Source organism: Pongo pygmaeus, chromosome 7 (genome assembly GCF_028885625.2).
Source record: "Pongo pygmaeus isolate AG05252 chromosome 7, NHGRI_mPonPyg2-v2.0_pri, whole genome shotgun sequence".
NCBI lineage: Eukaryota > Metazoa > Chordata > Mammalia > Primates > Hominidae > Pongo > Pongo pygmaeus.
Genome location: NC_072380.2, coordinates 11,259,252 through 11,286,388, shown reverse-complemented (window position 1 = coordinate 11,286,388; position 27,137 = coordinate 11,259,252). Strand labels below are relative to the sequence as shown.

Sequence of the window (27,137 nt, the reverse complement as noted above, 5' to 3'; positions counted from 1 at the left end):
ATGTATCACATGCCAGAAACTGTTTAATACACTTGGCATATATTAACTTACTCATTTCTCAGAACAACTATTAATGTCTCTAGTTCGTGTCTCTATTTGCAGGTGAGTTTACAAAGAGGTTGTATTAGTTCATTCTCACACTGCTATAAGGACATACCAGAGACTGGGTAATGTATAAAGGAAAGAGGTTTAATTGACTCACCGTTCCACAGGGCTGGGGAGGCCTCAGGAAACTCACAATCATGGCAGAAGGGGAAGCAAACATGTCCTTCTTCACATGGTGGCAGGAAGGAGAAATGCAGAGCAAAATGGGGAAAAGCCCCTTATAAAACCATCAGATCTCATGAGAACGCACTCATTATCATGAGAACAGCATGAGGGTAACCACCACCTTGACTAAATTACCTTCTACCAGGTCCCTCCCATGACATGTGGGGACTAGGGAACTGTAATTCAAGATGAGATTTGAGTGGAGACACAGCCAAACCATACCAGAGGTTAAATGACTTATCCTGGATTGTACAGTGTTTTATTCTGAGCAACTCGGCATCAAAAGACCTAGGTTCACGATATGGAGGAATAGGTAATACCAAGAGAAATCACACACATACACCACTTAAACAGCTTTCACTCATTTCCTTCTTTCAACAAGCCAAGTAACAACAGCAAGCAAGTAAAAGGAGATAGTGGGTGGAAGGCACATACCACGTGTTTGGTGATTGATTAATGCCTCTCACTGCCTTGGCTGCCACTCATTCTCAGCTAGTAGTTCTGATGGTCTCTGCTGGCAGAGGTCTTTGCCCCAGTCTTTGCTGTTGGTTGGAGTCACCTCACGGTCAGTATGTGGTAGTCACGTCCCCTCAAGCAGTGGCAGGAATCCACATTCATCATGGCTTGGTGGGTGTTCCCATGTTCTAATTGGGGAGGGTGAGCCCTCTGGGTGCCTTGCAGTCTCTTGGTTTGCAGTTGGAGCAGCTCTATTCTGGTTAGCTATATCCATCTGCATAAGCCATTACATCATTATATATGCATTGCTGGCTAGTTATACCCTTCCATATCCATGCATTTCAGGACTTTCTGAGCCTTTTCTAAACATGTTTATGACTTTGGGGGAGGGCAGGTGTTTATCTCTTTTGAGTGATATAGTCATATGCAAATCTATAATGGGGTATACATGTATGATGTTAATTACTTTTGGAAAAAAAAGCTTACAAGGAAAGGAACATTTTTGGTGGGAAAACTTGTTTATCTTCTTTTTTTAAAGCACGGCAAATAGATTTTTATTTATTCCTGTTAAAATGTATGATGTAATATCCTTTAATCATACGAAGCATATGAAGCTAGTTAGTGACAAAGCTAGGATTCATATCCAAGCAGTCTGTATGGGGAATCCACACCCTTAACCACCTCTCTGCCCGGAACTAACTCTCTGCCTGGAACTAACACTTCACATTAAACCGACTACCCATAAGTGTACAGACCATAGCCAGAAAAAATCCAAGTTATCTCAGTACAGGCTACAGATGTCTTTGGAGCAGCAGCCAGAAGACCCTGGTATGTAAGAACTATCTTATAAAGCTACTAAAACGTTAATGGGAGAGTTGCTAAGAAACTGATACAGAGGATATCTTTAAATTACTGTAATTTTGCTGTCTTGTAATAAGTTGTTTTGCCTTTTTTTGTGTGTGTGAAGCTTTTTCTGATACAATGTTGTTAGTACGATTGCAGCTGTTGGCATCGGTGCCCATCTGTGGTTTTGTAAAAAAATAATCACCTGGGTTTCTGGATGGAACTTCAACTAAGAGAACGCAACACTTTTATAGAGAAATCTGGGCCCTTGGCACCATAGACATTTCTGACATAAAAATAACTTATTATGTTTCGGTAAGACCAAAGTGAGGAAATGACACTGCCTCAGCCAAACCACAGCTCTGGCTTGTGCTCGTGGATTTGCGGAGGAGGCATTGCAGAGGGGATCGAAGAATAACTAGACTTAGTAGAAATACTACCAGAATACCAAATATGGTGGGAGATCAATGGGAAGTATATGGATGGAATGACACACCAATTCTAGTTGAAATATGGAACTTGTGCAAGTTCATGATTGTGTAATTTTCAGAGTGTCCATGCGACCCCCATAGGGTAAGAAAGCAAACATCAGAACACAGCCCAAAAGATTGGTGTCCTTTGAGTCGGTGGCTTTCCTTTGTGTCAACAGTATAGCCTAAGAGAGTGCTATGTGCTCCCATTTTTGTAGTACTTGGGTATACTCTGTGTGTGTGTGTGTGTGTGTGTAGACAGGGTCTCACTTTGTTGCCCAGGCTGATCTTTGATCTTGATTTTCTGGGATCAAGCAATCTCCTACCTCAGCTTCCCAAAATGCTGGGATTATAAGTGTGAGCCACTGTACTCAGCCAGGATATTGTTTTTGTGAAAACACTTATGAAAATAAGATACTACACAACTGTGATCAACAATAGTTTAGAGATAGAGTTTATAAAGAATCTCGAATTATCAGATAAGGAAATAATTAAACCTAATGTTTCTTTGCTTTAGATTCCCATTGTGTGCAAAATGATGGATATTTATTCCCAGCCCTTATCTTTGTCACAAAGGAAGTTGTGAGGGGAAAGCTATCAATAGCGGCTGTGAGTTCATGTTAACACTTTATGCGTGCCATGTAAGAGAACGGATCTAACATTCAAAGAGTGCTCATAAAACACCTAGGCTTTTAATCCTCATGACAGTGCTAAACGAAGGTCAAAATTTTAGGCTGAGAGAGCTCAAGCATACCTATCAAGATTAGCCAAATAGTAATCATCAGAGATGTGACTTTCAAGCCCAGGTTTGTTTGACCCCGACCTTTGCTCTTTCCACTATGATATAGTGCATTCCTCCTGGAATTGTGTTTAGCCACAGAAGATTAGGTAATAGCATGTGTCCTTTCAGGTTTGGAGCTCAACATTAGTTAGTATAAACCCAAACTTCATAAATACTTAATGTTAAGTACTTTTCCTACTTTCTGCTGGAGGGGAAGAAAGCAATTTCCAGTTGATTGAATGCATTTCCAGACATCGTTTTGCAGTACAGTTTCAGGCAATTTAGTTTTTTGTTTTTTGTTTTTTTCTGAGACAGAGTGTTGCTCTGCCACCCAGGCTGGAGTGCAGTGGCACAATCTCGGCTCACTGCAACCTCTGCCTCCTGGGTTCAAGCCGTTCTCCTGCCTCGGCCTCCGTAGTAGCTGGGATTACTGGCGCGCACCACCACGCCCAACTAATTTTTGTATTTTTAGTAGAGATGGGGTTTCATCATGTTGGCCAGGCTGCTCTGGAACTCCTGACCTCGTGATCCGCCCACCTCGGCCTCCCAAAGTGCTGGGATTACAGGCGTGAGCTGGGCCTGGCCGGCAATTTAGTTTTTAAAAATCTCTGTCCAGCAGAGACTTCCTTATTTTATTGTTATTATTATTTTTTGTACTGATAGACACAACAGATGCATTTTGAATAACTCTGAACATCACTACTTTCTATGAGTAACTGGCCATTGGGAGACCAGATGAGATATTTCTTATGCCTCCCATTCCAGGAGGCCATTATTTAGGAGACACATGGTGTGTTCTGGACATCTAACACATCATGTTGGACCACCCCCACTTCTCAATGGTTCTCTGCTCTACATGAAGAAGTTAAGATTAAAAAACAGAAGCATGAAGAAGAATGTTGTGGACTGATTTTAGTTGCACTGATGTGAGTTTTCCTATCCAGCTACACTTTTTGTCAGGTGTCTACTGTGAACAATGGCACATTTCATCATACAGCTGGATAATGTTAAGAATTATAATCTGTAACCCCAGATTAGATGAAAATAAATGCCACTCATAATACTAATTATGTTCCTGACCTTATTGTATTTACTTACTAACTCCAACTAAACTCACTTATTTACTTAAATGGGAATATTAACATCACATAAATCATATTTAACAATGAACACATGAAACAATTTATCACCTGGTTTAATATTCTGCTTGACTCATCTAAATCTTGTTTCTCTTAGGTTATAGAATTTCCATCTGTGTCCACTCTGTTGGAATAATGCTGTTTGTGTATACTTCTACAATGTCTCCTTTACTATTGAACAGTAGGTATGAAATGGAGTCCTCAATGGGATTATCTCATTCATGGATACATCTTTTGATAGCAGAAAAACAAAACTATACATAGGGTAGTGGAAAGACAGAAAAAGCAGTTGCTGAAAAATAGCACCTGATGGTGAGTAATGAACAGCAATCAGGTTTTTGTTTTGTTTTGTTGCTGTTTTTGTGACAGGGTCTCCGCCCTCTGTCACTCAGGCTGGAGTGCAGTGGTGTGACCTCGGCTCACTGCAACCTCTGCCTCCCGGGCTCAAGTGATCCTCCCAACACAGACTCCTGAGTAGCTGGGACTACAGGCGTGTGCCACTTTGCCCAGCTAATCTGGGTATTTTTTGTAGAGATGGAGTTTCGCCGTGATGGCCAGGCTGGTCTTGAACTCCTGGGCTCAAGTGGTCCGTCGGCCTCGGCCTCCCAAAATGCTAGGATTACAGGCATGAGCCACCGTGACCAGCCTAGCAATCAGGTTTTTATCTGGGGTGTGAGAGAGGCTAAGCTAAACCAGAATTCAAAAGAAAGGAATATATTCATAATTAGTTAAACTTAGGGTGAAAAATAAAATTTCAGAGATAGCAGAATAGGAAAAAAAAATCATAATTTTAATAATTCACACTTATTGCACTATTGTTATTTCAATTTTACAGAGAAAAACAAGCATAGAGTGATGAAATAGCTAGTTCATATATACACAACAAATGGCAGAGCTGGAATGCCAATCCTAGCAATCTGAACCAGCATTTAAAAACGAGGAATTAAAGCACATAGGGTGAGAAAAATTATAGGGAAGGGACAAGAGCTAAGGGGACACCTGGAAAAGAAATACTATAATTTAAAAAATTACCAACGGGCTAATTATAGTTGTGTTTTACTGGCAGAGCGCTTTGTCTGTTAGCTCTTTTAATCCCGCTAATAATTCTGTGAGGTTGGTACTCTTAAATTCCATTTTTCAGACAAGGACGCTTAATAGATGATAATGGACACATTCCCTGCTTGCTCTGAGCTGCATCTCAACAGCTGGCTCTGGAGCAAGCAAAGGGAGACTAAGGGAAACAGACCGGAGCAGGGCAAGGAAAACCGACTGAAAGTGAGAAATGCAGGAAATGTTTCCCATCTAGGCAGAAGCTGGTTCCAGCATTCAAATCTCTCCAGCCGGCCCGCCACCACGTCACAAAGCCCGCCTCTCAGTGACAAAGCCCCGCCCCGTTCCTTTGGCTGTTCTCTGAGCTCCCAATACTTCCCTCCTTCTCTTTGGCCCCTCCTACCCCGCCTAGCATCATTTCCTGTGCGCTGGATGCTGATTGGTCCGACGGTCGGAAGTGAGGGCGGGCGGTGGGGGCCGTTGCCGCAGTGACAGTGCTAGGGGAGTCCGAAGATGGCGGCGTCGCGTCGCTCTCAGCATCATCACCACCATCATCAACAACAGCTCCAGCCCGCCCCAGGGGCTTCAGCGCCGCCGCCGCCACCTCCTCCCCCACTCAGCCCTGGCCTGGCCCCGGGGACCACCCCAGCCTCTCCCACGGCCAGCGGCCTGGCCCCCTTCGCCTCCCCGCGGCACGGCCTAGCGCTGCCGGAGGGGGATGGCAGTCGGGATCCGCCCGACAGGCCCCGATCCCCGGACCCAGTTGACGGTACTAGCTGTTGCAGTACCACCAGCACAATCTGTACCGTCACCGCCGCTCCCGTGGTCCCAGCGGTTTCTACTTCATCTGCCGTTGGGGTCGCTCCCAACCCAGCCGGCAGTGGCAGTAACAATTCACCGTCGTCCTCTTCTTCCCCGACTTCTTCCTCATCTTCCTCTCCATCCTCCCCTGGATCGAGCTTGGCGGAGAGCCCCGAGGCGGCCGGAGTTAGCAGCACAGCACCACTGGGGCCTGGGGCAGCAGGACCTGGGACAGGGGTCCCAGCAGTGAGCGGGGCCCTTCGGGAACTGCTGGAGGCCTGTCGCAATGGGGACGTGTCCCGGGTAAAGAGGCTGGTGGACGCGGCAAACGTAAATGCAAAGGACATGGCCGGCCGGAAGTCTTCTCCCCTGCACTTCGCTGCAGGTCAGAGACTTTTGAATTGTTTATTAAGGGTTTTGGGTTTGGGTGCAGGGTCCGGTTAGGATAAGAAAACAGGTTATTGTGATGGGACAAAGTAGGGGCGTGGTTGTGGTTCTTCAGCACCTCACCAGAAGACTAGAGGTTCCTTTCTTTTGGTGGTACCTGGGTGATGGGGGCGTGGTTGGGGGGGATAAGTGAATCCAAGGAATTCTTCAGTGGTTGCACAGTACTCATTACAAAACTCACTGTAGTTGGTAGTCTCTGCATATGGATATATTTACACTTTAGTTTTTGGTGTGCAGGAATAAAGTTAGATTTGGACAGCTTTAGAGTAGTTTTGTCGTTTGTGTGCTAGTTTATTTTGTTTTTACAAAGGTATGTCCCTTGAGGACAGTCCAGACCAAAAGAGGTTTAATACAACCCAACACATGTGTGAGGATCTGTCGTAGCCTTAGTAACCCAATGAAAGACATAAATGAAGTTTTTGAAAGTTTCCCTTCTTCCAAAGGAGTTTGCAGTCTAGACGGGAAGACCAAAATATACCAGTGTGAAACAACTGGAGAAGAATATTTGGATGCATTATATGATGATGGAAGAAATATAGGCTTTGATGTTGTGGCCACTATTATTTGTTGTCTAGCAGACCGTTTACCTTGTGTCAGTTGCCTCAGTTTTCTCATGGGCAGAAATCATAAAATGAGGTTGTGCGAGCATTTGGTGAGAAGTATCTGGCACAAAGTTCTCCCTCAAAAAGTGTGAATTTCTTAAGCTCTGGACCCCACACTTGTCTTTTTTTTTTTTTTTTTGCAAGTAGTTGATGATTTTCTCTCAAAGACACCTAATAATATGTTTATAAAATAAAGAGAACTGTAAAATAAAAACAAAGGACCATAATCTCACTGCCTGGATACCTATTGTTGATATTTTAAAAATATAGGTAATAATGTTTTATACATTAGAAACATTATATTGGAAATACATATATTGTACATTATACAATTCAAATAGGACAGAAAAATACAAAATGAAAGGCATCACACACAAACATCAAAGATAACACACCAAAGATAACTTCTGTTTTCTCCTATATTTCTAATATATATATATCACTTCTTCAGTTTGTTCTGTTAATAGTAAAACATGTGTTGACCCACTGTAGTATTTATTTTTACCACACTTGGGAGTTCCCAATTTTTGGGAGAAGTAGTAATGGGGAGGGGCTTATATGCAAGAGAGTAGCTTTCACATGTTTTTTATTGTAGCCCATACTTAGAAATACATTTTACATTGTCACATATGCAACTAAATCAAAAGTTTCTGGAAACAATACTTTCCCTTAATACATGTGTTGTCTTCTGATATTTTATATTTTATTCTGTTTCATTTTGAGCAAATGCTGCTTGTGATCCATTAATGGGTCATGACCAGTGGTATGAGAAACACTTAAAGGAAATCATTATTAGGTCACTGGATTCATTCTTGATTTACAGACACTACTTACTAAGAATGCAGTGAATTGAATCAGAAACAGACTTTTGTCTATTTGTTTGCTCAAGGGTCTTGCTTGTTTTAGATGAAATAGCATTTCTTTTTCCTTAGGCTAAATGAAAGGCCTAAGTCTGATTTTATAAATCAACAGAGGTGTCTACTTTTGCATACTTTATTCCAAGTTTGACTATTTTAACAAATTGTTTCACAAATCATGTCATTTCTCACCATCCCACTTTATGAGTAATCGCCAATAAATGATAGTTATATTTATGTGTATTGATGTATTTAGGATAAGTCACACAAAATAGTGCTAGTTTCTCAAATCACGTGTCTTCTATTTGCCACAATAGTTACTTGTTATTCTGTTTCAGAGTTTTATGTATATCCAGATAAGCTAGAAGATAAACAAACAGTACTGTAATTATGTTGTAGTTATGAGAACCTAACCTTGAATTGGCTTTTTAAGAAAGTTTTTAGCTCAGTTGTGGAAAACACAGTAATAAAATTCTCGATGATATGAAAACATAATATCCTGTAGTCAGTTTGCCACACTTCCATGATTGAATTCATAACATTAAAGTTTTATTAAACTTTAGTCTTCTTTATCATGTATAGGCTGAGAAATGAAAAAAATCAGTTGACTGGTTATTATGATAGTAATTGAATTGTCATGGAATAGCTGTTTTAAAGATGAGAAATTGGTACAATCCCTTGAATGAAAAAATTTAAAAATTACAGTTTATTTGTTCCAGAAATATTTTAGTGTGCTTAGATGATTGGGTGTTAAATACTGACACAATTGTGTAATGGCAAGCAGCCCTTAACCCTAATGGAGCTTACAGTCTAGTGGGGAAGCATAAACAACAACAACAACAAAAACCTATAAAGTATCTAGTGTCTAATCTAGAGTGATAGGAAACGTATATTATACTGTCTGTCCCAGTACGTAATAAGCTCTTATCCTTGTTTTAGAGCAGTTAAGGAAGTCTTTGTAGGTAGATTTTTTTAAAGCAGGAATTAAAAGGGTGAGCCCAAGCTAGCCAAGCAAAGGTTGGAAGGAATGATGTTAACTAATGCTTTTATTTCTATTTAAAAATGAGTTTACAGTTCTATAGAATGAAATGAAACAATTTTTTTTTCTTTCCAACTTTTAGGTTCAGGGATTACATGTGCAGGTTTGTTACATGGGTAAATTGCGAGTCTTGGGGGCTTTAGTGTACAGATTATTTCATCACCTAGGCAATGAGCATAGTACCAGATAGGTAGTTTTTTGATTTTCAGCCTCCCCCCATCCCTACCCTCCACCCTCAAGTAAGCCCCAGTGTGTATTCTTCCCTTGTCTGTGTCCATGTGTACTCAAGGTTTAGCTCCCACTTACTTAAGTGAGAACGTGTGGTATTTGGAAATCATTTTTAAAGATCTCAGATGTGGTATGAAACCATATTTAAATCCTTATCACTTTATTTATATTACCTTAAGAATAATCATATCCTTTCCAGCAGTAAAATTAGGAATCCTTTGTATCCTATCTTGGATTGTGATAATTTGTTTAGAATATGGTTTAGAGACTGTGTTAATAATGGAATCATGCTATCTGCAGTTAAGACAAAATCTTGTTTCCATTGTTGATACAGGTTCTCAAAATACTATTTTTGATGCTTTCATAAGATGGCTTTGTAAAGATGAGCCATTCTTTTATTGTTGACTAGAATTTATATGAGACTTTTTCTTCTACAGATGTGGTCCTTGACCCTGGTTTTCTATTGTTTAAAGTATAGCAGTCAAAAGAGTTTTATAAATAGTACCAATTTAGAGTGATACCTCCTTAGTGTGGTTTCTAGTAGTGACATATTTTTGTTAAAGGACCCATATATTCTGAAGAGGTCTCTTTTTATAGAAAAGTTTAAATGAAGTCTTTTTTTTTTTTTTTTTTTTTGTAAGGCCTTAGTAAAACATTAAATTCTGAGATTTTATAGTATTTACATGAAATTGAAGAAATCTTGAAATGGGCTTCCTGTTAGTTAACATATACGACTTGGATTATGATAGGTAATGTGAGGTATTTTAAAATAAAAACCAGTTTTCTTTTTTTTTTTTTTTTTTAATGGTATCTACTACAATACATATTTAACAGTACAGAGATTTTTCAACTCATTCCTGACTCTTCTCTGGATTTTTCAGCATGGCCTTACTTGTCTTTTTTTTTTTTTTTTTTTTTTTCATTTCTCGCCTTTGTACAAATGTCGTTCCTGTTAATAATAGAAGTCACCATGTACTCTAAATTGTTGCCTATCAGTGGGTAATAAAATGAGTCAGAATGCTTCAGTCTTGGAGTGGGAATTATCTTACACTTTTCGTTGCCTGACAAGATCCTTGATATTACTTGTGAGCAAATGCCCTGTCTGAGGATTTCAGAAGGGTCTAATTTGGTAATAGAAGAAAGGGACCTAGTTTCATAAATATCTTCCCAGACTTAAAATTATTGATTATAAACTGGATTACCTTTTACTTAGTGTTTTCTTAAAACCTTACACTTTTCTGAAGGTACCTCTTTAAAAAAAAAAGTTTACAGAGAACTTTTAGTTAGAAAGATGTGCAAAGTGTCTCTTTCTTTTACCTCAATGATACTACTCTTTGGAAGCAAATGATTTAAAGAACAAATTAGCTATTTATAAGATGATATGTAAATTTATTGCTAATAGCAAAAAGTTTGTAACAAGCCAACTGTTCAACAATAGAGAAATGCTTACATAAATTATACTGTACAATTTCTATTACATGTGTATTCCTACATATATGTTCTTTTATCTGTCAATCATCTTTTTATTAAAGCATGTCAGTGTAAATGGTAGGCATCTGTGCAGCTTCTCCAAATGTGCTAATATGCATATCATTATCTAAGTTCAGTATTTGTGTAAAGATTTATCTTTTAGTATGAAATCTGTGCAAATCTTATGTGTACATTCACTGAGTTTTGACAAATGCAGATACCTGTGTAACTCAAATTATGACTTTCCTTATAGAAACTTCAGAAAGTTCCCTCATACCCCTTATCTCAATCTTGTCACTACCCCTTTTCCCTCAGGCAACCACCGTTCTGATGTTTTTTCCACTATTAGAATAAGAGTTGCCTGTTTTAGAATTTCATATAAATGCAGTCATACAATATGTACTCTTTAAGACTTATTTTGGTCAGCATGTTTTTGATTTTGTAACATGTATCAGTAGTTCCTTTTTACTGCTGAGTAGATTTCATTATATGAATATGCTGCAGTTTGTGTATCCCTTCAATTGATAGACCCTTAAGCTGATTCCTGTTTTGTCTATTATGAATAAAGCTGCAATGAACATTCTTATAAAATCCTTTTTGTGGACACGGAATTTCTTTCTTTTGGGCAAATACCTAGTATTAGAATCTCTGGGTCTTAGGGTAGGTAAATGTCTGGTTTTATAAGAAACTGCCAATACCTTTCCCCAAAGTATATGTACCATTTTACATTCCCATCAACAGTTTTTGGTGGTTGCTGTTTGATTTTGCTCTTGTTACCCAGGCTGGCATATAATGGTGCGATCTTGGCTCACTGCAACAACCTCTGCCTCCTCGGTTCAAGCGATTCTCCTGCCTCAGCCTCCTGAGTAGCTGGGATTACAGGCGCCCACCACCACGCCCAGCTAATTTTTGTATTTTTAGTAGAGATGGGGTTTTTCACCATGTTGACCAGGCTGGTCACGAACTCCTGACCTCAGGTGTTCCATCCACCTCAGTCTCCCAAAGTGCTGGGATTACAGGCGTGAGCCACCACGCCTGGCCTTATATATCTTTTATGAAGTTTTGTCCTTTTTTTTTTTTTTCTACTGGCCATACTTCAGTTTTATTGGGTTATCTTTCATTATTAAGTTTAAGAGTACTTTATATATTCTGCATACTAGTGCTTTGTAGGATAAATGTGCTAATATTTTCTCCCAGGCTATGAATTACTGATTAATTTTCTTAATGAGAGTCATTTGAATAGAAGTTTTAAATTTAATTTATATATTTATTTTATGGTTATTGCTTTCTCTGACTTATCACCTGGATAAGAACTTTTATCTGGCCCCAAGTCATAGAAGTTCTCATACATATCCTATGAAAATCTTTATGATTTTAGCTACATTTTATCAGATGTGATTATATCCACTTCAGTATTCTTATGCTGTGTGTGGTATTTTTCTATTCATTTACTTTCAATCAATCTGCCTTTATATTTAAAGCGTGTCTATTGTAGACAGTATATATCTGAGTGTTGCTTTTTAAGACATTCTGACAATCTGTGTCTTTTAATCTACCTCATTAACTAATATTGATACTTCCAATTCAAACTCAGAACTATAGGGTTTTTACTTACCTCTTCTATGTTGCATCTGGCCATCATTTCTTCCATACCTAAACTTTTGGTTCTCAAAGATCTGCTAAGAGCTGTTAGTGTTGAAGGTCTGATGAGAATGGGAGTTTCCTTCCCTTAGCCTGTTTTTTTTTTTTTTTTCCTAGATGGGCAAAGGATTTTTTTTTCTCTTCCATTAAAGACCAGATATTCTACTACAGTATGTCTTGGTGTTCGTTTCTCTAGATAGATTTTCTCAGGTATGTGGTATGGCTTTTCTTTACATAGTTTCAGATCTTTTATTTCAGAAAAGTTTCTCGAATTATGCTTTTTATTATTTGTTCTTTTCTTTTTATGTATATCGAAACTTTGCCTCTTCTAAATTTGTCACTTGCTCCATTTCTTTAATAAGATATATGTAAAATTTACCATTTTAACCATTTTAAGTGTACAATTTCGTGGCATTAAGTTCATTCGCCATGTTATGCAGCCATCACCATTGTCCATTTCCAGAACATTTTTTGTCATCTTAAATAAGCTCTTGTACCCATTAAACTATAACTGTCTATCTGCCCCCCAACCCCTGATAACTGTCACTTTCTTTTGAATCCTATTAAAAAATATATATCTTCATTTTTTTATTAACTTTTTTTCTCCTTTCGTCTTCTATTTTTCTTAAGGCAGGAGTTGGAAACTTTCTGTAAATGGCAGATAGTAAATATTTTAGGCTTTGTAGCTATATGGTCCCTCTCATAGCTACTCAGTTTTGCTTTTATACTGTGAAAGTATCCATACACTATATGTAAATGAATGAGTGTGATTGTGTTCCAGTAAAATTTTATTTATGAGAATAGGTGATGGGCCCGATTTGGTGTATGGGTTGTAGTTTGCTGACCTCTGTTATAAGGCATTATCTGTGGCATTTTTTCCATTTTGTGTTCTTTCTTGTGTAGTCTTTTCTTCTTGAAATTATTTTTTCTTTTATTTTGAATTATTTTCTGAACTCTTTCCTTTTATTTCTAACTCAGGCATATGCTATACTTTCATATCTTCTATCATTCTCGTATTCTCTTTTAGCTAGTGTTAAAATAATTGATTATAATTTTGTCTGTTTTGTGGGCATTTTTTTCTGTTAGGTATTAATTGTCTGCGGGGATGTTATTCTCCAAATTCTTCTTGTAAGAATTTTGTACATATTTGACCTCAGTTTCTTTCATTGCTCATTTTTACAGAAATTAATTACTAAATAATTTCAAGGATAAAAATAAAGGTCTGAGATAGTTAAGGTAATCCCCCTTGTCCCTTTTTCTTGTGCTGGACATGCAGCTCTGGCCTAGAATAGATCAAGTCTCAGTAAGGTCTGCAGGATCATCTTTTACAGTAGTAGCATTTAAATTATGAAACATCATCATTTTATACCGCCGTTTATATAACCTATGAGACATTTTCTCAGGAACCTTAACCAGAGACATTGTGCTAAGGGCATTTTATAGATAAAGTCTCTTCCTGATAATCTATTTAGTCTTTTTGGTAAGTGTAGTCCAGTCACCTGTAAAGCATTCCCTAGCCCATCAATGAATTGAATAGGTCACAGGCCAGGTGTTGTTTCCTGACATGAAGTGATTCTTTGACAGGTAAGAGGCCAGAGAAATACATTGGGAGGATAGGAGGCATATCATCAAAGGTCGAGTTGTGAGCATAAATATGTTAAAAAAAAATCTCAAGCTTAGAATCCAGAAGAAAAGTAATCAAGGAATGTGAATAATTCTGAGAAAATAAATTTTATTGTAATGTTAGGTTTGGTTTTGGAAAGGAATAAACATGAGCTGTGTGATGACATGAGGGAGAAAATACTATAGTAGTTTAGTCTTTAATATTTTTAACAGCCTCCTTTTGTGTCATAGACAAAGAATCTTTGGGTAGCTTACTATAAAATATTGCAGTAGATAAAATTGAAGGGGCAGTTGCTTCTTACATTTTTATTTTTCCCCATGTCATTGTCCTTGAAGCTACTTTGGCTTATGTTTATTCTTCTGATAGCTAAGTTTTGGTGTAGCCCTGCTCTTGAGGCACCTAATACCATGCATCATTAATAGATACTTATCGTAAGAATTGAGTAGGATTAGTTAAGATAAGATGGGTTGGAGTCTGAGGGCTAGGTGAAGCCTCCCCTTACGGGGCTTAATAAAACCAATGAAACATACACGAGAAAGAAACATTCAGAAATGGACTTTCAGTTTCTTGGTGAATAAAAAGCATTATATCTTCAAGAAAAAATGAGTAGGGTGGGTTTCCTAGGGATTTCTACTAAAGCCTAGGAGCTCAGGATAACTCCGGGGCTCATTAAAAAAAAAAAAAATCACTTTGCTTTCGAGTAATTGAAGAAAGTTTTAGGTGTTTTGTTTTTGTGTGCCCGTTGCTTTTCTTTTAAGGCTTCATCAGATGTCTGAGTTTGCTTTCCCCAGAGTGAGTTACTGAGTTCTTTTCTCGAAACTTGTTTTGCCAGTTTGTTCAGGTATCTATTTATAGAATTAAAGCAGCGTGAGCGTAAACTTTTTTTTTTAAGCTGTTTTTTGGAGTATGTCAGCTCCCCATTCAATTTAGCCAAGTTATTTATTTTTTTATTGATTTTGGTTTTGGAAAAGGGAAAATAACGTGATGTAAAATTTTTTCTCTATCCTTTTTGCCTTTTCAGTATAACAAACTAAACTGCTGGTAGGTGGCAGATGTTTGGACTTGTATATTTTTTCTTCTGTGGTAGATTTTCTTCTAAAGTGAAGAAGCATTTGGTAGTTAGCAGATGATTTCCGTGAACTACAAGTCCAAACTGAACAAAATTTGTTTTGAATTTACTGATTGACTCAAAAAACCTTAAAGCTATAGTCTCTGTGTCATTAGTTCAAAAATAAACTAAGCCAGCCGGGCGCGGTGACTCATGCCTGTAATCCCAGCACTTTGGGAGGCCAAGGAGGGCGGATCGTTAAGGTCAGGAGTTCGAGGCCATCCTGGCTAGCACGGTGAAACCCCATCTCTACTAAAAATACACACACAAAAAATTAGCCCAGCGTGGTGGCAGGCACCTGTTGTCCCAGCTACTCGGGAGGCTGAGGCAGGAGAATGGTGTGAACCCAAGGAGGCAGAGCTTGCAGTGAGCCGAGATCATGCCACTGCACTCCAGCCTGGGTGACAGAGCAAGACTCCGTCTCAAAAAAAATAAATAAAAATAAAAATAAAGTAAACTCCCTGATGCCTTGTTAAAGTGTGTGTATACACACTTTTTTTGTGTCTACATGTATATAACATTATATATGTCAAATTATATGTTGACATATATATTATATACATAATAAGTAGACATTGAAAAGTTCTGATGCCCTCATTCTGATAATATTCATCAACCATAGAAACCATTTTGACATTCTCATCAGTCCTGTTAATAAGATGTGCAGGTCTCCTCTTCCAAATGCTTGGGTTATTCTCATGTTGACTGTGGAAATTTGGTATTTTCAAAAGAAATGACATAGAATTACATTTAGTTAATACATCTTAGCTATTTTTTTCTAATGTCTTGAGGTGCCAACTTATGTTTTTCTGCTTTGCGGGAAACTGTTCTTTTTTGGAAAAAGAAAACTTTTTGGATAAATTTTTGAAACTTTGAACAAGCTATCAAAAGTTGTCTGCCTCCTCCTTCTCCCCAGCCCCAAAATACACAAACTTAACAACAGAAAAATATAACTGTTATCCTATGTTAATTTATGAAAGCAGATAAATATGGGGTATATAATAAGAGAATTTCATTATTTAATTCAATGAATTGCTTGTTTTAGTGCTCTGTAAGTATTTGAACAAGTAAACTTTTTGAGTTAACACTTCTGATTTCTGATCTTCTGACATTCTTAAGTACATAAATAATAATCCTCGTATATTAGCCCAGTCTTTTGTCATCAGAGTCCAAGGTCACATAGCTAGCTTTTAAGTAATGGTGCCAGATTTAAACCCAATCTGGTTGTCCTAAAATCCTTTGGTCTGTGCTACTCAAAGCGAAAGTTGGTAGCAATGAGAAATAAAATCTGTATTTTGTGTCATTTTGTAATTTGACGATTCTTATTGCTTTCTCAAGTTGGTTTTCTGGTAATAAAAGTAACTTTACAAATTTTGGAAAGTACAGTAAAAAGTCATGCATCATCTTCCTACCCCAAGGCAGCTACTAGTGATTTTGACATATTCCCTCCAGTCCTTCTCTTAGGCATTTAAAGTAAAACTTTTTTGTAAGTATGGTATTGGAACATTTGCAGTTACTAGAATGTTGGGACTGTCTGGTCTTTTGTTTAATTGATTGTTTTTATAAACATAAAAAGTGTGATTGGAAGTAATCTTTGAAGAACCTCATAACTAAATGGAAGAAGGAAGGATATTTTAGCAACTACTTTCTTTTTTTTTTTTTGAGACGGAGTCTCGCTCTGTCGCCCAGGCTGGAGTGCAGTGGCGCGATCTTGGCTCACTGCAAGCTCTGCCTCCTGGGTTCACACCATTCTCCTGCCTGAGCCTCCCGAGTAGCTGGGACTACAGGCGCCCGCCACCACGCCTGGCTAATTTTTTTTTGTATTTTTAGTAGAGATGGGGTTTCACCATGTTAGCCAGAATGGTCTCGTTCTCCTGATCTTGTGATCTGCCCGCCTTGGCCTCCCAAAGTGCTGGGATTACAGGTGTGAGCCACTGCACCCGGCCAGCAACGACTTTCTTTAAAAGACTACTTAGAGTTGTTAGAAAATCTTGTAGATAAATTTTGCTGTATGTTTTGACTCATGGAAGAAGAAGTTAAAAATTTTTTGAACAGTAGATGAAACATATTGGAGTCACAACAGTTTGAAAGTATGTAATGCCACTGAACTCTACATTTAAAAATGGTTATGATGGTAAATTTTATATTAAGTATATTTTACCACATTTAAGTGAAAAAAAATGGGGGTATCATAGTGGACATTTTAGTCTTTCTATTGTCCTGGAGAGTTTCTTAATATTACCAACATGAAATATGGAAAATAGTATATTTAATAGACTGAATCTCAGCAATTATGTTGAGGACACTCTTTTCATCTTATCTGTTGATTCACATTTTTTGAGAGTGACTGTAGACCTTCTCTGTCAGTATGAAACTCAGCAGTAATGAAGTGTTTATGGAAATTCAAGCAAGCTGCGTGCAACTTGTTTAATTAACAGTCACTGGGGCAATTCCATGGTGTATTTTCTCCCCCTGGTTTGTTTCTCAGCGATCTGGCTTGAGCGCTAAGGTTTTTGAGTGGTTCAGTAACAGCTCGAGAAATATGAGCAAGATTATGAGAATGGAATATTTCCTGCCCTTAAGAAAGCTTATAGTAAAAATGCAGTGTTTCTCAAACTTTTTGGTCTCAGTGCTCTTTTACACTCTTAAAAATAATTGAAATAATTTTTGTTTATGTGAGTTATGTCTGTGGAGACTTACCATATTAAAAATTTAAAACGAATATAATACTAGAAATTTTAAAAATAAAATGATAAACTCCATTATATGTAAATATGTGTAAACAACATTCTTAATGAAAAGAAGCTATTTTCTAAAGCAAATAATGAGAAGAGGCATTATTTTACACTTTGCAAGTCACTTTAATGTCTGACTTAATAGGAAATAGCTAATTCTCATCTGCTTCTACCTGCCAATTGTGGTATATTGTTTGGGTTAAAGTATGTGAAGAAAATCCTGCTTCAAACAGAAAATGTTGTTGGAAAAGGAAGAAATATTTTAATAGCGTTGTCAGATAATTTTGCCTTTTTTCTCTTTGATTCTACACCCACACTTGATAAGTAGTAGTTTCCTAAGGGTTAGTTGCAATGTAGAATCTGAAGCCAAATCAGTGAATTTTTTTTACACCTCTGCTATGTTAGAATCCATTGTTAGAATCCAGAAATGGGTATACCTGTACTTGTTTTGATCATTTAGAAAATATTGGTTCTTGAAGCTATGCAGGTATTCCAAATGTTGACACATTTTACTTTGTAATAAAAATAATAAGCATAATTGTTAATATTGCCACTAATCTCATCAGAAAAGTATTTTAGAATTGGGAAACTGTTAAGCTTATAGCAACAGTTGCAAGTGTTACAGAATTCTAATATTTCTTTGAAAGCTCAGATTTTATCATTGGGAGCAAATACCATTTGGTTTCCTAAAAGATTCTAATAATTCCTGTCATCACACCCTGGACAACATCAGCTATTACCATAGTTTCTTAGTGTGGACATAGCTCCATAGCACACACAGATCATGAGTGTACTGGGAGTTGAATTTTTACAAAGTGAATACACCTGGGTAACTAGCGCTCTGCTCAAGAATCAGAACATCATCTGCAATCCATAAGCTCCTGTCCTATGTCTTTTGAGTCATTACCCCTCTAACACTCATAGATTTTGTTGAACTTCTGATAAATGATACTATATAGTCAGTACTATTTTGTGGGAGATTCATCTGTCTTATATAGTTGTAGTTTGTTCATTTTCATTGTTTATATAATTCTATTGTGGGAATATACCACTACTTACCCATTCTACTGTTGAGTATTTGGGTGGTTTTTATGTGTGTTCTATTATGAATAGTGCTGCTATGAACATTTTTGTACATGTCTCTAAACGTCAACATTGAAAACATTTTAGTTGTTTGATAAAACCAATGCTTAGTTAATTTGCATTTCTTAGGTCACTGTTTTACTTTTAAAAGACAATTGGCATTTATCGTTTGGCATTATATCTCTTCCTATTCTTTTTTTCTTTTGCCTTTTGGTGTCTTTGTTATCTGTGCTTTGTTAAAGTAATTGCGAATATTTTCCTGGCTTGTTTTAAAATTTTATCTGTAAGCTTTTGAAATCTATTGCCTTAAAAAGTGTTTTTTTAAATCTATAAACTTTTCAAATCTATTGCCTTAAATTTTTTTTGTTTGTTTTGTTCTATTGCTTCTCCTATCCTGAGATCATTGCAACTGTCCACTTAATTTTGTTATGGTTTCATTTTGACATTTTACACCTTAATCTATTTTAAATTAATTTTGCTATATATTAAGAGGTAAATATTTTAAAAATTGTTCTTTTCTAAGCAGATGCCAGGTTTTTTTTGAACCATTTATTGAATAATAAATACAGGCCAGGTGTGATGGCTCACTTGTAATCCCAGCACTTTGGGAGTCCAAGGTGGGAGGATTACTTGAGCCCAGGAGTTTGAGACCAGCCTGGGCAATAAAGTGAGATCCCCGTCTCTACAAAAAAATTTAAAAAGCTAGCCGGATGTTGTGCTGTACCCCTACTGACGGTAATGGGGATAGCACCAGGTTTAAGAGGCCAAAAAAGAGACCCTGAGCCAATGAATGAAACATAATGTCCTGGGGGCTAAAATACAGGGGAGAGATTCCAGTGGCAGTGGGCTGGGCAGAACCACCAGTCCCTTGCTGGCGTGGTGGACAGAATTACCACATGGCCCAGTGGCATTAGGATGGGTAGAATAACCAACTGCTTGCAAAAAGCATGCAGTTAATACAGCATTTTCACTTGACAGCCACCCCCAACAACCTCCACCTGGCAGCCTTTAACCCAAAACAAAGGGCCTCAATCCTCTGTATGGCCCATGTTCCATTTCACAGGATGGGCTTGGGGCTCAGATGTCCCTCGTAGATAAGGAATGGATCTCCAGGTTGGCCACTCTTGTATTCCCTAGCTCGGAACTGTGACCACACATTCAGGTGCATCTGCCATACAGGGTCATTCTCAGGGTATGCTCAGGCTAAGTCGTTGCTGTCAGATGTGTCTACCATATACCCAGTGTGGTGGCACGCCTGTAGCCCCAGCTACTAGGGAGGCTGAGGTGGGAGGATCACTTGAGCACCGGAAGTCAAGGTTGCAGTGAGCTCTGATCATGCCACTGCCCTCCAGCCTGGGCAACAGAGCAAGACCCTGTCTCTTAAATAAAAAAATAAATAAAAATCAACCATTAAAAATGGAGGTAGATTTTCTTTTTTAAAAATTATATTCGGGGCATTTTGCTGCGTTTTCATTTGATGTCTAGTTACTGTGATTCATTCATTGTACTATGTTTAACATTTTCCTCCCTACTGTGGCCTTAAGAGTAATTTCTACAACAAATTCTATGTTGAATTTAAGGAAGCTAGACCAAAAACTATCAGCAGAATTTCGAGAATCCTTGTAGCCTTTTTTCCCTTTTGGCTGCCAAGATTGATGTATATATAGGTACCTATCTACATTTAGCAGTTTTCTTAAGCTGTATCTAAGTTCACATAGCAGAAATTTTAATTCTGTCACTTTGGTAATCGTCTTAGTCTTCACACTGACATACTTAAAATAAAGGAATTGTAGTTTGGACATACTGTGTTTGTTTTGAGGGATGATCTGCTTATCTTCATGATTTCTGTGGCAGAAAGTTGATTCCATGTTTTTTTCTTTTTTTGAGATGGAGTCTCACTCTGTCGCACAGGCTGGAGTGCAGTGGTGCAATCTTGGCTCACTGCAAGCTCTGCCTCCCGGGTTCACGCCATTCTCCTGCCTCAACCTCCTGAGTAGCTGAGACTACAGGCGCCCACCACCACGCCTGGCTATTTTTTTATATTTGTAGTAGAGACGGGGTTTCACCATGTTAGCTGGGATGGCCTCGATCTCCTGACCTTGTGATCCAAAAGTGCTGGGCCTCGGCCTCCCAAAGTGCTGGGATCACAGACGTGAGCCACCGTGCCCGGCGATTCCATGTTGTTGCCACTTTTAGTTTCTATTTCTTTCTCTCTGTTTGAACCATTCTGAACTTTTTTAGGCACTTGAATATAAAGAGTTTCTCACCTCTTGATTTACTGTGCCTTACTCTCTTTGGAACATTTATCCCTATCCTTTTGTCTGGTAAATTGCTTATTCCTTAGATCTTAGCTCAAAATATCACTTTATTAGGGAAGGTCTCTATCCCAAACTTGGTTAAGTTTTCTTTGTAACCCTATATTGTAATTATTTGTTAGGGTGATTATTAGTCAGTGTTAAGTCTTGAGAGAGGACAGATTTGTACTGAGTTAATTCGTGATGTATAGACACATGCTCACACACATACTACTGAATTCGTTTTTTGTCATGAGTATTTTCAACCAGGATCTTTCTGTGTTCACCTTAGAGATTTTGCATATCTGAGATTAATTTCATTTTTACATGGAAATAAAGTTAGCTATATATGAAATTAAGTATCAAAGTGTCTTTTCTCATAGTTAAGGTTGACTTCAGTCAACTGATTGTTTGTTTTTTTGTATTTAGCTGATTTGTTTTCTTTCTGAGAGACTATGGCCTTTGTTGTTGTTAGACTTTGCTACAAAGTGTCCATGCTGTTTGGCACTCCATGAATATATTAATCTGAACTTTTACTTCTTCCTTTAATTATTTAGAAGTCTTGTCATTATTTCTACAATATGTCCTCTCTTCCCATCCTCTATCTTTCTTATGTTTTCTCTCATTCTTTTCTGTTTCATGTCACAAGTCTTTCCCTAATTCCTAGTTTCGGGACTATCACTATAGCAGATACATTTTCTCCATGAAATATAGTAAAACAGAAAACTTTAAAGAACTTTAGAAGATAGACCTGTACGAGAAAGTGAGTAGAATCAGAAAGTCATGTTGAGATGGGGCTGCTGTGCTATATACCCCTCTATAATTTTGAGGCTGCCTCCTGCACATCAGCCAAGATACAGATGTCATTCAGATTTTTAATAGCAACATTGTGAATTCCTGTGTTTAGTGGACCTTTAGAGATACTCAAAAGTGTCTGGAACCACTAGTGTTAAACTAGTGAATGGCAAGTCTGTTGGCCGGGAAAAACCTTTTTTTTTAAACTCGTAGGTATTGCATAAATGTGTCATAGCTGAATTTTGTTTCATTGAAAGCAATATTTTCATTGTTAAGAATTTTTGTTTTGCTTTTTATTTTGGATGAAAGTGGATTGATAATACTTAAGATAGGGAAAGTAATATTTATGTTATATATGTATATATATAGCAAGCCATTCTCATATTTTAGATTCCAGTTTTTCCTAATGTTTCTAAAGATAATGATGAACAAGTCACATTTGTCACCAAGTGCCTTTTTATCTTTCCCAACTCAGCTTCTCTGATTTCCTTTATGTCACATATTAAAAGAAAAACCTTAGTCAAATTAATTTTAACAGTTTAATTGAGCAAAGAATGCTTCGTGAATCAAGCAGCCTCCGAGCCAGAATAGGTTCAGAGTAATTCCAGGGCTGCCACATGGTCAGATAACAATTATGGGTAGAAAAAGGAAGTGATGTACAGAAGACAAAAGTAAGGTATAGAAAGAGTTTGATTGGTTACAGCTTGTTGTTTGCCTTACTTGAACACAGTTTGAACATTTGGCTGCCTTTAGCTGAATCTTTGTGATTGGTACAAGAGTAGGTTACATTCAGTTTACATATCCAGTTAGATGTATGTATGAAGAAACCTTTAGGCCTAACCTTAAATATGTAAGGAGGCAACTTGAGGCTAAATTAAATTTAACACATAGATATATATGAGAGAGTTCCATGAGTTATTTTCCTAGACAACCCCAAACTTAGTATACAGTTACTTTATCTTTTGGGTGTAATGGGATCTTTTTACACTTAAAAAGCGTGGGAGATGTAATATAAATGTTCTCATTTGGTATATAAGTGTAGGTTAAAAAATTAATAGTTCAAGTGATGTACAGTGGTTGTAGTTTTGCTGACAGTCTAATTAGGGGGAAAATGACTTTAAGATGTGATTTTGCTGCCATAGATAAAAACATCAGTTTAAAATACTCCAAACACCTTAGATTTTTCTCTTTTATTAAATTTCAGAAGTCATAGTTGTCAGTTATATGATTTAATATTGGCCATCGTTGTTGCATGGAAGCTTTAATTTTAGGTGGGTTTACAATGCTGAACATAAGTGAATGGGGAATAGATACCGGTGACCTTAAATTTGATATTGAAATATTTTTGAAAGGCCTTAAACCACTCTTTGCTATTAGAATAAGGAAAATTGTTAAGTATATTGGGGTTAGGCTATGTGTTAGGAATTTGGGTTTCTTCACTGCCAGCACACCACATAGTACATTTTTAAATTGCTTTGAATATGTAATATAATGTCATTGTTTCTCATGAACTGTTTGGGGAAAGAATGTGCTGAAATTTACACATTATATTACTTGATATAGTCGTTGCGGAAAAGCAGTTCATTGGGGTACACTTCTTGTACCTGCTTTGCCTGACCCTTCCTCAACTGGCGCCTCTAAAAATAGAGTTGCTTAAGCTAGATACCTGAGAGCCAGTCATCTTTGCTTTAAAACCTATCCATTTTTCTCTTCTTTGACCCAGCTTTACTTTCACTGTTTTTTTCCAACCCACTATCAGTTCTTGCCCAGACTACTGCAGAATGTTTCGACTAGTCCCTCTGATTTTGCTCTTCACTTGTCTATTTTTCACATAGCTAACACATGATCCTTTTAAGATTTAGATAGAATCAAGTAATTTCCCTAATAAATGGCTTCCTACATACTTACAATGAAATCCAATCTTCTTACCCTTGACTTACAAAGTTGTGACAAATACTGTTGGTTATGTACCCCAAATTTATTTTCTTCGAATTCTTCACTGACAGATCTTAGATTTCATTCAAGGCAGTAGTGTGTCTGGCTATGAAAGACTTGATTTTTTAGCCTTTTTTGTTTTTTTGGTAGCTGGACAGATGACACATTTTTGGCCAATGAACTATGTATGAAAGTATCTGGAGATGCCATTTCTTCCTTAATAATAAAAAAGTCCAGAGAGAAAACTCCCCTGCGCCCCCCTCCACCCTTTACTCACTCTCCCTTCTTGTCTGAGAACCTAGATATGAGGCTTAGAGATACAGCAGTCTTGTGACTGTGAGGTAAGAAGCAAGTGGAGATGCTAAGAATGTCAGAGTGGAAAGATTCTAAGGAGCTCCTAATACCGTTGATAAACTGCTATGTGTGCCTAGATTGCCTTTGTCTTGACAAATTGTGTGAGACAAGTGAATCTCTCCATTTTCTTTTTATTTTCTTTTGAGACAGAGTCTCGCTCTGTTGCCCAGGCTGGAGTGTAGTGGCGTGATCTCGGCTCACTGCAAGCTCCGCCTCCCGGGTTCAGACCATTCTCCTGCCTCAGCCTCCCGAGTAGCTGTGACTACAGGCACCCGCCACCATGCCTGGCTAATTTTTTGTATTTTTAGTAGAGACGGGTTTCACCATGTTAGCCAGGATGGTCTCGATTTCCTGACCTCGTGATCCGCCCGCTTCGGCCTCCCAAAGTGCTGGAATTACAGGTGTGAGCCACCACGCCCGGCCGATAATTTTTTAAGAGGAACAAGGTGGGTCAACTCTACCCTAGTAGATATCTAGACTTATTTTAAAGTTATACTAACAAATAGACAAACTGACCAACCAAAAAGAAAAGATAAGGAAAAATAAAAATAAAAATCTTAACTCACACCATAGTTACAAGTTAATTAAATATCTAAATGTGAAAGAATTATAATCTAGAAGAAAATGTAGGAACAGTACAGAAATAGGAAAGGTTTCCTTAAATTTTATATATAAAGCACAATCCATGTAGGAAAAGATAATGTTCAGAATATGTAAAGAACGCCTGCAGAATCATAAGAAAAAGACAAATAGCCCGAAAGAAAATGGCCAAGACAATGAACTGACAAGAGTTGAAATGTGAATGCTTAGTAAACATAGGAACAGATGCTTATATCAATTTGCATGGATTTAACTATGAGTATTTTAAAACTTTAACTGACTTAAAGCCTAAGGACATTTATTTTCCTGCTTGATAAGAAGTGTAGAGGTAGGACATTCAAGAGTTGTTTTCAGTTTTGTGAACGTAGTAAGGGTTCTATGCCAGCATTTAAAAAAATAATTCTCTTGAATTTTCTAACTATTGGGAGGAAGGGGGAGAGGAGAAAGGGCACTCTTCCTCCCACACCTTCTGTAGAAGGTGTAGAAGAGAGAAAAATATTTCCAGAAGCTTCTAGATTTTCCCATCTGTCCTCATTGCCAGTCACTGGCAGAGCAGAATGAAATTACCTGATTGGCTTAATTAGGATTACTTCTCTGGACTGGGGAAGGGATGGCTTTCTCTTAGTATATTATTTCCTGCCAATTCCCGAGCAAAACTGAGTCTGAGCAAAATTGAGTCTTTCTGTTGGCCAGTGTATTAGTCCATTCTCACACTGCTATAAAGAACTACCTAAGATGGTAATTTATGAATAAAAGAGTTTTAATTGACTCATAGTTCTGCAGGCTGTACAGGAAACATGGGTGGGAGGAGGCCTCAGGATATTTACAATCATGGCAGAAGGCAAAGGGGAAGCAACCATGGTGGGGCAGGAGAGAAACAGCAGAAAGAGGGAGTTGCCACCACCCCCCTCTTTTTTTTTTTTTTTTTTTGAGATGGAGTCTCGCTCTGTTGCCCAGGCTGGAGTGCAGTGGGGCGATCTCGGCTCACTGCAAGCTCCACCTCCCGATTACCACGTACTTTTAAACCTCCAGATGTCATGAGAGTTCACTCATGTGACAGCACTAGGGGGATGGTGCTAAACTATTAGAAACCACCCCCATGACCCAATCACTTCCCACCAGGCCCCTCCTTCAACACATGGGGATTCCAGTTCAACATGAGATTTGGGGGGGGACACAGAGCCAAACCATATCAGCCAGAAGAATGGATTATGGTTATCAACCTTCCACTAATATAGATTGAACCATATGATGTTGACAATAATAATGTGAATATATGAAATATATTCTAATCACATAAAATATGAAATACATAATATATAAATAATAACATGAAATGTATAAAATATAAATATAGAAACACAAGTGTTTAAAAACACACATTGAAAAGTATATAATATGCATGATATAACAAACATTGAATTTATGTAATAGTACCTCTGGGGAAGCAAAGAGGGGACTAGGATTGAGGGTAAGAGTTCAACTGTATTCATATGTTTAGTTTTCAACAGTAAAAAAGCAAATATCTGAACTGAAAAAAGTAAATAACAATGCATTTTTTTTTTTTTTTTTTACCTCTTTGTTTGTAAAGCTTACAAATGTGCACGGAATGGCCACAAGGATTTTGGTTGAAAATGAAAATTGATAGAGGGCAATTGGCAACATGCGAAGTTTTAAATGTATACCCTTTGATTTAGTACTACTACTTTGAGGCATTTATCTTAAAGGAATAGGACAAATGTACAAGGAAATTTATTTTGACTTTTTTTTTAGTAATGGTAAAAATGTTTTTATAATGGCTGTGTTAGTCCATTCTTGCATTGCTATAAAGAACTACCTGAGCCTGGGTAATTTATAAAGAAAAGAGGTTTAATTGACTCACGGTTTTGTAGGCTGTACAGGAAGCATGGCTGGGGAGGCCCCAGGAAATTCACAGTCGTGGCGGGAGGTGAAGGGGAAGCAGGCATGTCTTATATGGCCAGGGAAGGAGGAAGAGGAGAGCAGGAGGAGGTGCTACACACTTTTAAACAACCAGCTCTTGTGAGAACTCACTATTACGAGAACAGCAAGAGGGAAATCTGCCTCCATGATCCAGTCACCTACCACCAGGCCCCTCTTCTAACACTGGGGATCATAATTTGACGTGAGATTTGGGTGGGGCCACAAATCCAAACCAAATTTTTCGGTCCCTGGCTCCTCCCAAATCTCATGTCCTTCTCACTTTTCAAAATACAATCATGCCTTCCCAATAGTCCCCAGTAGTCTCAACTCATTCTAGCATTAACTCAAAAGTCCACAGTTCAAAGCAAAGCAAGTCCCTTCTGCCTGTAAAATCAAAGCCAGTTAGTTAGTTCCAAGATACAATGGGCGTACAGGCATTGGCTAAATACTCACATTCCAAAAGGGAGAAATCAACCAAAACAAAGGGCCTGCAGGCTCCATGGACTTCGGAAACCCGGCAGGGCAGTTGTTCAATCTTAAAGTTCCAAAATAATCTCCCTTGACTCCATGTCTC

General features: G+C 37.9%; 1 protein-coding gene across 3 annotated transcripts in view; it reads left to right on the top strand.

Moving 5' to 3' along the window:
* The first annotated feature begins 1,393 nt into the window (after positions 1-1,393).
* Positions 1,394-27,137, top strand: part of TNKS (tankyrase) — a 234,000-nt gene continuing 208,256 nt past the window's right edge. Inside the window, exon 1 of one of the 3 annotated variants that reach the window (XM_063668510.1) lies at positions 1,394-1,554. In XM_063668510.1, the coding sequence (XP_063524580.1) occupies positions 1,524-1,554 (31 nt within the window). In that variant the 5' untranslated portion in view covers positions 1,394-1,523. Of the gene's footprint in view, positions 1,555-5,399; positions 6,196-27,137 lie in introns of those variants that run through there. The other 2 variants (XM_054497579.2, XM_054497580.2) reach the window with 2 other exon arrangements.